We start from the raw sequence: 12,453 nt of genomic DNA, 5'->3' as shown, positions 1-12,453 counted from the left end.
CACCACTCACCTACCCATTTATGAAGTACTCCCTAACGTAATAAATCTTAGGCAGAGCGCCCTTAATATCTGAAATCTTCTAAAAAACCCTGTAGAGCTGTTACTCACTTTGTCTCCATGTGTGTTTTCTTCCCCAGATCATGAACCAAGTACAGACTTGATTTTTTGATTAGTGTTCTTGCATGCCACTTGCGCTCGGATTGTGGTGCTTTTTTGTTGTTGTTGTTGCTTTTGCTTGCAAGTCCTTGAAACCATCAAAATTGGAGATCAGCTTCCAGGTGTTTCCAAGAGCTGAACACAAACAACTAGCAATAATGAAACTTTGTTGCCTTTGATCCATGTCTGAAATCTACATTTTGGCCAACTGTCGCTTTAATTGATGATAAAGCTGTAAACATACTCCCTTCATTTAAGCCTTTTGCCATACAGTACATGCTTTTGTGAATTAATGTTTGTCGCTGTGTCACATTTACTTATTTATTGGTTACCTCTTTTATAATTCAGAGATTATTTTATTCACCATCAAACATGTGGTGTTTTCAAAAGGGTTGTTTGATCCTTCCCTCCCTTTACCCACCCCAAACCATTTATTCACCCTTACTTCCCTTTCTCTCTACCCTCGCAAACCCTAAATTCGCCCTTAGTATCCTTTTTATCTCTACCCACTCGAACTCTAAATTCAACCTTAACTCCCTTTAGCTCTATCCACCCCAAAACCCTAAAACGCCCTTCCCTCTCTATACCTCTAACCTCCACCAAACCCTCAGTTCACCCTTACTTCCCTTTACATCTACCCCTTCCGAACCTCAAAATCACCCTTAACTCCTTTTACCTCTACCCATTTCCCGAACCCTAAAATCACTTTTACCTCTAGAGACCTGACCCCTAAATTCACCCTTGCCTCCCTTTTCACATCTAACCAACCCAAACCCTGAAATCACCCTTGACTCCCTTTATATCTATCCAAGCGAACTCTAAATTCAGCCTTCACTACGTTTACATCTTCCCACCTCGAACACTAAATTCACCCTTAATCCCCTTTAAAGCTACCTATTACGAACCCTTACCTTCCTGTGCTTCTACCCTCCGAACCCCTAAAACCACCCTTGCCTTCTTATACCCAGCCCGAAATCTTAAATCACCATTACCTCTACCTACCCTTGAACCCTAAAATCATTCTCACCTCCCTTTACCTCTACTTACCACTAAACCCTAAAAACACCTTTACTCCTCTTTAACTCTACCCACCTCTTAAACTTAAAATCATGCTTTCCTTCCTATCTTGACCTCCCTTGAACTCTAAAATGTATGTACCCCCTTCATCTCTACCCAGCCCTGAACTCTAGTGTCACCCTTACCTCCCTTTACCGCTACCCACCTGCAAACCCTAAAAACACCCCTCTCTCCCTTAACCTTTAAACAACCCTAATCCCTAAAATCACCCTTTGTTTCTCTTTACTCATCCTTAAACCCTAAAATCTCTTTTTTATGTTATTTAAAAAAAAAACTTTCCTGCATGGTAAAGACAGTGTGGTAAAGGCTACTTGGTGAAAGGCGGTTTCCCATCAGGTAGGACACATTCAAGCCCCCTCTTTAAACACTGTCCTGCTGTCACCATTGAGCCCCTAAATGTGTTGAGGATGCTGTCTTTTGTTTTATGCCCTTTGGTTTGTTTGGTAGCACTTTCACCTCTTTCAAAGCTTGCTACATCCCTCCCCAACACCTTATACTTTAGGTCTCGTTTTAGAGCTGTTGCTTGCAAGACATTTTGTTAACTTACAGGGGGCTAGAGCATGCCCATTGCTTACCACTGGTTGAATTCATTGTCCCTCTCATTTCATAACTTCTCTCTGGTCAGCTAGTGCCGGTTTCACTTCCTCTTTGTGTATTTGTCCCAGGAAACTTCCTTCAGAACGAAGCCTGAATCACGCTGTGCCTTCACAGTGCCAGCAACAGAACCAATGCGTCCTTACCACACATTCGTTCTGCACGTAGGTCGTTCCAACGACTTGCTTTAGGGGGGCGCAATGGTGAAGTGGTGTTGGAATTAAAGTCCGTCCTTCTCTACTGTTGGGCAGACTGGAGTTGGAATGGTAAATTAAACTATACCAATCCAGCACCCCCCTAAGGCAAGTTGTTAAAATGATTTGCATGCAGAACAAACGAGTGCTAAAGATGCATTCATTCAAATGAGGGAGTTCCTAAGGCATGCATGAAAAACGCACGCGGAATTCTGTCATACATTTGTTTGTCCCTTCACTAGAGCGTGGCTCAAGTATTGCTTTCCTTGCCCGGTAACCTGCCACTGCCTGCTGCTTTCATTGGTACTGTTTTCCCTTTTTCTTGCACCCTCTTCCTTCCCCTTGCTCCAGCATTGTTGTTTGGCCTGTGGCGCTGTGCTGCTTGGGCCCAGCGCAGCGGAATAACGGACACTCCACTCAGTTTTACTTATGCAGCGAGAAAGACGCTGAGTGGTCTCCCGTCGTTTACTTAACACCTCCGGAAGAGCCCGCCTGAAGAGTGTGGGCTGGCAACAATGTTTAGGAGAGCCCGGATGGCTCTCTACATGCCCAACCCCCAAACCCCTTATGTATTGTTGCTTGTTCCGTCTGCCCTACCCTGGTGTTGGTTGCTCTGCCCACCTCCCATCACCTCTTCCTTTGTGAAGAACAAGACAGAAGATTATCCCACAGTAAGAAAACGGATCACTGCCTTTCATGGTCAGTTCTGGTCATATCATGGTGCTTTTTTTCCTAGCTTGTAGTCATGCTGCACAGCAGCTATACTGCTGTGCAAAGTGGCTAAAAGAAATGGACAATGCCAATAGATCTTGCATAGGTGAGAACTATTGGCTTTGCCAATGCTTTAGTCTTGCTTTCTCTGTGGCAGTGGGTCAGCACACTTCAGCCACATGTGCTTTTAATCATGGTGTGAGTTTATTACGGGTGATATCAAGCAGGTTTGTGCTCATTCTGCTGTTGTCTTAGTTTTTTCAAAATTCCATTTTAGTTTTGCTTTAGTTTTATTGGAAATTAAGTTACTGGTTGACTGGGGTGAAACCCTACTCAAGCAGCAACCACAATTTCTGTCAGGGTGAAACACAATCAAACCCTAAATTAACGTGTGCTTAACCCTCTGGTAGCTTGACACAAAGGCAGCCAAGGTTAACTTCGAGGCAATCTATAAAGTATTTGTGCAGCACTTAAAACAGTAATAATGTATAAACACTTCACAAGAAAGATCCCATGCCAATTTAGAAAAACAGGGTAAAATGTAATGAATTATGCAACACCAAAATGACAAAATCCAATTGGTAAAATTAGAGATATGAAATTTTAAAGTTTTAGGTAAAAATAGTGCCCAGAAACACGAGGCACCAACTGTGGTTATAAGTTTGCGCCAACTGAAACAAAGTCACAGATGCAGGCTGACCACGATGGCGCACAGGCCGGATACAGTGACCAAGTTAGGCCTGCTGAACAAAAGTACCTTAAATCCTGCATTGCGGAGCCTTGCGACATCCTCGGTCGGGATGCTTCGCACACCTGTTGGTCTAAAGAAGCAGCGGTGTTGCAATGCTGCATCCTGCATTACTGTCGAGGAGGCCTTCGATGAGGGACTTGCAATGGGAAGGGCTGCATTGAGGATGAGTTACGCAGTGGCGGTCGCAAGGTGGCTCCAAGCTGTGATGAAAGGTCCCGCATCGGGGATGCACTGTGCAGTGGAAGTTGCAAGGAGATGCAATGCACTTTACTGATTCTGCTGGCCCAGCTGGACTGGCAGAGCACCTTCAGGCCCACTTCAAAGGTCCGGGCCTGGGGTGGCACCACTTGATCACTTGGGGGGTAGTACTCACAGCAGACAGTCCAGGTGCTGGGTTTAAGGTGGTTGAAGACTTTTCTGTACCTGAGGCTCTGATCAGGAGTCCAGCCAACTAGAGTCACTCTGGTAGTCCTGAGATCAAGATGCATGTCCAGTCCTTCTACTCAGCCAGCATGCAGAGCAGCACAGTTGTCCTTCTGAGTCTTCTGCTGGCCCAGAGGTGTACTCAAGAGTTGGGTCTGAGGATCCAATATTTATACCTAGTGCCAGTTTTGAAGTAGGAGAATGTTCTGGAGGTTTCCTCCCTAAGAGGTGTTTGGAATTTCCTACCTCCCTGCCCTTACCCCAGTGTGTAGAGGGTCACAACTGGCTAGTATCAACCCCTTTGTGAGTGTGCTCAGGTAGAGCCTTTGAGATATGTAAGTGTGGTAGATAACAGCTCCTCCCCCTCATCAAGTCTGAGATGGCCCATCCTGCCAGCATCTCTTGCTCTTTGTCTCACTGTCTGAGAGCAATACACAAAGACCAACTGCCGGCTACACTTAGTCATGTGACCTAGGATACAAGCTGCAGGCACCAAATGGTTGGAACAAGAAAATGCCAACATTCTAGAAGTGGTATTTTCAGAATTGTAACTTAAAATTCAACTTTACCATTAAAAAGGGTTTTAAATTCTAACTCTTCAGACCTCAAACTCGATATTCCTACCTGCTCCAAACTGAAAGTTATTGCTTAATAAATGTTATAAGTTAACCTAATGTTATCCTGTGGGAGAGGTAGGCCTTGCAGTAGTGGAATACAAATTTAAAGAGTATTTCATTACCAGGGCATGTAAATGTTAATACTACATGTAAAACATTTTGAATACACTGCACCCTGCAGTGTGGGCTGTTTAGGTCCTGCCCTAGGGGTCATTAATACATACCAAAAAGGAAGGTTTAGGCATGGCAAAAAGGCTGAATTTGCTAGGTTGAAATGACAGGTTAAAGTAAACATGCAGGTTGCAATGGCAAGCCTGAGGCATGGTTTTAAGGCTTCTTATAGGTTGGTGGCATAATTAGTGCTGCAGGCCCAATGGTAGCAGGTTACAGGCCCTGGGTACATGTAGTACCACTTTACTAGGGACTTAAACGTAAATTAAATGTGCCAATTGGGAGTAAGCCAATTTCACCGTGTTTAGAGGAGAGAGCACACACACTTTAGCACTGGCAAGCAGTTTTAAAGTGCAGAGAGTCCTAAGGCCAACAAAAACTAGATCAGCAAAAAAATGGAGAAGTAAGGCAAAACGCTTGCGGCTGACAGGTCTAACAGTTTTATTTTAGGAAAAAATCAAGATCACATTACTATCAAACAGAAACAAAAAAGTCCTGCTCTTCAAAGTATTTGCATGCTCTCTGTGTGAGCTCTACGTCAGCACTTTTTCTAACTTACTCATTTTTCTTCCAGCGTGGAGGTTGGAGTTCGCGTGGAAGCCTTTAACTGCGAAGAGTGGACCCGGGGCAAAGGGCGGCACATTAACAGTGCCTTCCTTATCTATGGCGCGGTGAACGACAAGGATGAACGGCTGCTGTTCCCCAGCGTCAAAGCCCCTTCTAAGGTCAGCATCAGTGTACGAGAGCTTGAGAACACATAGAAAGCAGCTAATGAATTACCCTACTAAACTAAGGCACTCTCACTAATTAGGGTTCAGTGTCACTTCCTGGCATCAGTCCAGAACCTATAAAATATTGGCCCATTGGCAGGAGGTTTGCTGATGGCGCAGGCCATCCCTGAAGAGTAGCACTTGGCGTCTCACCTTTGACTTGCATGATTAAGAGTAAAAATTAACCACTCAGCTCAGAGTAAGAGTTGGCCTTGCATTCAGTCTCATAATATATGATCGTACTATATTTCATAAATTCATTAAGGATGTATCAATTACATTTCAGAAATAATAGAAACTCTTTCTTTAATAAAAAAAAACTCCAGTGATTATTGGCCATACCACTGCCGATCCTTTTAATGGTCAAAGTTTATCAGATGTGACGGTCACAGCCGCTTCCAGTCGCACATTGTCTAATGTGTATAGGTATCTTACAGCGGCGAATTCCCCCCTCCCTAGCGAAGATTCACACCTCACCGCATAAGAAATCTTCTTTTTAAACCCATAATAACTTGGCAGCCTCCCTAAGAATCTGCAAATGTTTGGTGCAAAAATGATATTGGAGCACTTCTGTGAGCGTGCCTTTTGATGCAGTTCGGACAGATACTTAGTCATAATATGTGCGCGCAGAACCACGAAACCACGGAAGGTATAGTCGGCCCTTTTGTGTGGAACACACTCCTGCGCCCTGTGCCCTCTGGACCTGCTGCAGGGGCAGGTGGCAGTCGAGCTGCCCCTTTCTGGCCTGAATAACACTGCCAGCCACGGAGGAGCAGGGCAGCTGGTGCCCACTCCTTCACCATGTTCCATTTGTGGAATGCGGCAGAGAGGCTGCACCATCTGACCTGCTCCTCTGTGGCCCACAGCATTGGGCAAAAGTAATGTGTGGGTTTTCCGAGCCGAGCCCCTGTTAATTCCTATATGGAAAGTCTGTCTGCGGTTATTGCCATTGGGATGAGCCAGAGCCGCCTGGGTCTAGCTTTAGACTTGGACCTGTGACGAGTTCACTGTGCATAACACAATTCTGCGCATAGCTCTTTTAGTGTAAAATGCACCATTGCTTCTAAAATAGGCCTGAGGATGCATTTTGTACTAAGAATAGCAGTAAATGCTACAGGACACGAACAGCAGTAGTCAGAAGCCACTCACGCTCTCTTAGTTTGTTGTTCCTGTGCTCCTATGTTAGAATGTTTACTCCAAATTACTCGAGTTGGCGTAATTGTGTAATTTCAGTAACTCTGCATCATGAGAGTAATGCATAATTAGTGAAATTGTTCTTATTACTCTGTGGAATTTAAATGTTGCTCAAGGCTAAAAAACAACCAATTTGCCTGGGGCCCCTTTGAAGGTGGGGGCCCAGGGCAACTGCTCATTTCGCCCATGCTATAAAACGTGTCTACTGATCTCTGAAGGTATTTAAGGCCTCACTGAAAAGGTAGCCCCTTTTTTTGCATTTTTCAGCATTAATAACTTCGAAGTAAGAGAGAGTTTATTTATGGAATGTTTCTTGAGCTGCCTCAGTGTCTCCAAGCCTCACAGAGGTGCCTATCTCTCCCCTCCAGCAGTATTCAGCGCACACTAAGTTTATCCTAAATAAGGCTACCCCTTTAAGACCCCGAATTCTGGCACCAGAGCTCCATCATGCAATTGACCACCAAAACTGAGGGATCACAGCGATGTGCATGTTAATTATATGTCATTAGATGGAGATTCACAGGACAAAAATGTACATTAATATTTTCTCCCTTTTTCACCCTTTCCCTTTTCTTTTTCAATAAATGTTATCTTTTTCAAACTTAAAAAATGCACATAAATGTTATGTCAAATTTAATGTGATACTTGTGCATCGTTAACAGACGGAAAGGTAGAAGGGGAAAAGTGATGTACGTCATCCTACAATACCATAAGGTAAAGATTAATGGCGTGTGAGGAGCAGCAATAAAAGGGTGTTTACAGGGGAGGGTTACTTGGGGTCGAAGCAGAGATGACAGTAGCGCTACTTCAGCTCCTCTTGTGGGAAGACGCGACTGCAAGACCCCGGATCCGCGTGGCATGCTGACCAATGAGCACTGCGCATCACCAACTTCAGAAATTATCACTTTTTCGCAGAAGCACCAATTCTGAAGCTTCATATAGTTTCCGGTTCCAGACCAATTGAGTAATGCCATGCCATACTTTCCCACCATTTACTTCAATACTAAACAGGCAGTCCATTAATAGTCAACTACTTGGCGGCAATCAAAGATAAAAGAAAAGCTTTCCTTCATTTTCCCTATATTTGAAGTATTTTAATGATCTGGCTGATTTCCTTTTTAGAGGCTAACTTAGCTTACTAAAATCAAAGCACCGGTCATGTGGTACCAGCATCAGTAGCAACCCCCAAGATAAAACATGCTTACTTCTGGCATACAGCAAACTACAACTAGGGGTGGGCGGAATTTGCATAATCGCGTTACCCAAATCTCCGCAAAACGGTAAAAAATCTCCGCGAACACACAGAAATTCCGCGAACACGCAACATTGCTTGTTCGAGATGCTTTTTTACTGTTTGCAATCGCTGTTTGCGTGCTCGGGGGGGGGGGGAAATATCTCGCGAACACGCATTTGAGAACACGAACAAGCAAAAAATTTCGCAAAGTCGCGGAATGCAGAATTTTGGGTAATTTCACGTTCTCCACAGAACGCAAAATTACCCAAATTCCGCAAATTCCGCGAGCGGAACGGAATTTACCACCCAGGCCTAACTACAATAAGATTTGGGCAGTGCACAGTTTTAAGATTGTCTTTATTACAACATACATCAGTAATCCTTAGCAGGGGGTGGGTCAGGGTGGGATGGAAGGGGAGGGGGGAGGGATGGGGGGCTAATCCGGTCTACAAGAAGCCAAAGAAAATGAATCAAAATTAGAAGTAACACTATAAGTACGCTACAACAGGTACATCACCAAAATAGGAAAAATCTTTAAAAAAAATAATATGGCTAAGTTAAAAATAGTCTCCATAAATATTTGTGGTCTAAATGACTCACGAAAAGACAGAATGTCGCAATAGGATTGAGATCAATGGGGGCCAACATTGTGTGTCTCCAAGAGACTCATGTGGAGGGATCGCAACGTCATCTCCTGCAAATGTTGGGTATAAACTTATTACAGCCACAGCACAAGCAAGTAAGACATGCGGGTGGCTATCTTGGCAAAAGGCGGGGGCTCCAATTTACTCGCTCCGCAGCAGATAAACTCGGGAGATGGGCAATTACTAAATGCCAATCCGGCGCTGGTAAGAGATTAACCATTTGTTCCATTTATGGATGTATCACGGATGATTCCGACTTGCTGGATTTCGTATCTAGCGAACTCGCACACTGGCCACTCCCAATAGTAATATCTGGCGACTTCAATCTTAACCTACCCTCAGACTAGTCCTCCGGACCCAATTTTAAATACCAAGGGAGGAAGCCTAAGGTCTTTAGGGCCTTTCAAGCGCAATGTAATATACATGGGCTGTCTGACTGTTGGCAATCTAAATATCCCCATAAATCAGGGTTTACGTTCTTCTCCCATCCTCATCTCAAATTTGCCAGATTAGATTATATGCTGGTCTCCCACACCATTATTACCAAATGCCTCATTGATAAACTACCTAGGGTCCTGTCAGACCACAACCCATTAATCTTAAGCATCAACATCGATAAAATCCAACAAGATCAGAAACAGCTGGACATTCGAACAGGCTCTACTATTGAATGATAAATACTGCCAATTTATGGAGAAGTGGATACCTGAATTTCTGACAGACAACCTAAGTAGTGCACATTTAGACGTAGTGTGGGAAACATTAAAAGCCGGAATTAGGGGTGAAACACTACGCTTCTCAATAAGGAATAATCAAGCTGCTAAACAAAAGATAACTGAACCACAGGGGAAAGTGACAGAAGCTGAGGAAGAGCTTGTAAGAGCAATTAAAGGGGGTATAAATATAGAAATGGCAACACGAACGGTGGCCATCGCAAAAAACAGACTAACTGAAATATTCGCGGATAAAGCAATATGTAAAGCTACGATTCAAAAAGAGAAAGTATATGAACTCAGCGAGCAAATAGGCCATCATCTAGCCATCCACACTAGACAACAAAACACTGCAAATACAATTAAAGAGGTCAAAGATCATAAAAATATTCTCAGGCAAGATCCAGAAGAGATTAGGTCAGAATTTCAAATATATTATCAAGATTTATATAAAGAAACTAATAAGGACCAAGAACATATTAACGCATATATAGATCAGGTTACTACGACGCAACCCTCACAAATTGATTAAGATAATCTAGCGGCTACACCACAGTGGGTGGAAATTTTGCTATCCATCAATAGTTTAGCCTCAGGGAAAGCAGCAGGTCTGGATGGAATACCCGCTGAATTCTATGTCAGATTTCATAAATCTCTGAAAAATCTTTTAACTGATCTAATGATACAAGTTTTCCAAGGGTGGAAACCACCAAAATCATGGGCGCGGGCCAAAATTGTGGTCTTTCCAAAGAAAAACAAGGACCCAACAGAACTGGGATCCTATCGCCCGATCACATTAATCAAGTGCAATTCCAAAATCTACGTCAAATTATTAGCCAGCCGATTAGCTCCTGTTATCCATAAGATCATCTCGGTCCGGCAACACGGATTTGCCCCTAGTATGTCAACTACGGATAATGTACAAAGGTTTATCTCACTCTTTGACATTGCGGAAGTTACAGGAGACCCTATGGCGCTTATACTTTTGGATGCAGAAAAGGCTTTCGATAGGGTCTCATGGCGATATTTATGGACTGCTATGTCAAAGAGGGGGATTGGGGAACAACTCATTAATGCTACACGTATTTATTTACGATATTTTTATTGCGCATACAAATACCCGAAGGTGTCTCGGCGCATGTGGAAGCCAGAAGGACCGAACAGCAAGCTTACTGGTTGAGCAACCATGTCTTTAGGAGCCTACGGAAGCTCATCAAATTGGGGGCAGTTTTGATAGTGAGTGGCAAAAGGTTCCAAAGCTTGGGCGCAGCAACCAGGAAACGTCTGTCTCCCCAGGTTGCTGTTCTTGTGCGAGGTACCGGCAGGAGACAGGTGTTGGCAGATCTCAACTGCCTTTTAGGGGTGTACAACTGAAATGCTTCGGTCAGAAACTTATGTCCGACGCCATGCACTGCCTTATTGGCAATGCAGAGGGCCTTGAATTTAATGCGGCCTTCTACTCTTAGCCAATGAAGATGACGAATGGCAGGAGTAGTAGGCTGGCGGCGAGGGATGTCAAGAAGAATTCTAGCAGCCGCATTCTGTATGGACTGCAGCTTAGATAAAACAAGTTTCTGAGAGTTAAGAAAGAGAGCATTCCCGTAATCAATTTTAGAAAACACTAGGGTAGAGACCAGGGTCTTCCCAGCTGAGGTAGGGAGGTAAGGCAGCAATTTCCTGATTTTCTTTAAAATAAAGAAGGCAGATGACACAACCTTGTTGACGTGAAGGTTAAATGACAGCTTGCTGTCAAAAATAACTCCCAGGTTTCTAGCCTTTTCAACTGGGACAGGTGGAGAACCCAGCTGGTTGGGCCACCAGATGGAGGACCATTCCGGGGAGAGTTTGCCGAAGGTCATGACCTCGGTTTTGTCTGAGTTAAGCCTCAGACAATTGGAGGACATCCAGGTACTGGCAGCAAGCATGGTTCTTTGGAAATTAGCTGCCACCGCTGGGCCGTCCTTATGGATCGCCAAAACCAGTTGGGTGTCGTCTGCGTAAGATGTAAGTCGCAACCCATGGGCCTTTATTACCCTCGCTAAGTCCGCGACATAGATATTAAATAGCGTAGGACTTAGCGAGGAGCCCTGTGGGACTCCACATGGGAGTGCAGAGACAGGAGAGTAAAAATTACCCAACTTCACTGTCTGGGTACGGTTGGCCAGAAAGGATGAAATAAGATCTCTAGCCATACCGTTTATCCCCAGGGCTGTGACACGGTCGACCAGAATAGCATGGTCGACCGTGTCAAAGGCTGCGGACAGGTCCAAAAGAATCAGAACGGCCACACCTCCCTGGTCCGTAATGGCTCTGATCTCATCTGAGGCCTTTATTAAAGCGGTCTCGGTTCCATGCCCTTTCCTGAAGCCGAACTGCGTTTCGTCGAGAAGTTGGCGAGTATCGACGAACTCTGAGAGTTGTTTATTCATCAGAGCTTCGCATATTTTGGCGGGAAAGGGGAGACAGGCAGTAGCTTATATCATAACCCAGAAGCAGTCGTTATGATAAATGGGGGACTGTCAAACAAGATTGAGGTGACTAGAGGGACAAGGCAGGGGTGCCGTGCTCCCCTTTATTGTTTGCGATATTTATCAACCCATTTATCTGCAAACTTGAGATTAACCAGAAAATTTTACCCATCAAGACCCCAAATGGACCCACCAAGACTCTAGCATACGCGGATGACATCGCGATAGCCACAAGTAATCCTCGGGAAGCCATAAAAATGATGGAAGAAGAGGCTAGGCTCTTTGGAGAGATCTCCAGGTATAAATTAAATCAGGGCAAGACCCAGATAATTATTAATAAAAATACAAAATTACAGAGATGAAAGGTTTGTGGGAAATGCCTTATACCTTGGCGTCAAAATTACATCCAATCTAGATCAACTAGTTAAAATCAATATAGACCCACTCTTGAAACAAACAACGAGTAATCTTAGTAAACGACATAACTTACATCTAACCCTAATAGGCAGATGTAACGTTATCAAAATGATTGACTTTCCGAATTTTTTATATTTTTTCCGCACTATGGGCCAGATGTAGGAAGCCTAATTCTGGTCGGTAATGGCCGAATTTACCGAATTTCGGCTGTTAATGACCGGAATTAGGCTTTTCATATGTAGGTGGCTACATTTCAGATTCAGTCATTTACTGAATCGGTATTTAAGAATTTGGTAAATTACCGATTCTTAAAAATACC

At 44.0% G+C, this 12,453-nt stretch overlaps 1 protein-coding gene across 2 annotated transcripts in view; it reads left to right on the top strand.

Moving 5' to 3' along the window:
- The window catches only part of ACOT12 (acyl-CoA thioesterase 12), a 546,146-nt gene that overhangs the window by 399,109 nt on the left and 134,584 nt on the right, over window positions 1–12,453 (top strand). For both annotated transcript variants that reach the window (XM_086960839.1, XM_086960840.1), the window contains exon 8: window positions 5,269–5,419. In XM_086960839.1, coding sequence (XP_086816965.1) covers window positions 5,269–5,419 — 151 coding nt within the window. The remainder of the gene's footprint in view (window positions 1–5,268; window positions 5,420–12,453) is intronic.

The sequence above is a fragment of the Lissotriton vulgaris genome, chromosome 3_1 (assembly GCF_964263255.1).
Source record: "Lissotriton vulgaris chromosome 3_1, aLisVul1.2, whole genome shotgun sequence".
In the NCBI taxonomy this organism is placed as follows: Eukaryota; Metazoa; Chordata; class Amphibia; order Caudata; family Salamandridae; genus Lissotriton; species Lissotriton vulgaris.
This window is presented reverse-complemented; position numbering and strand designations above follow the sequence as displayed.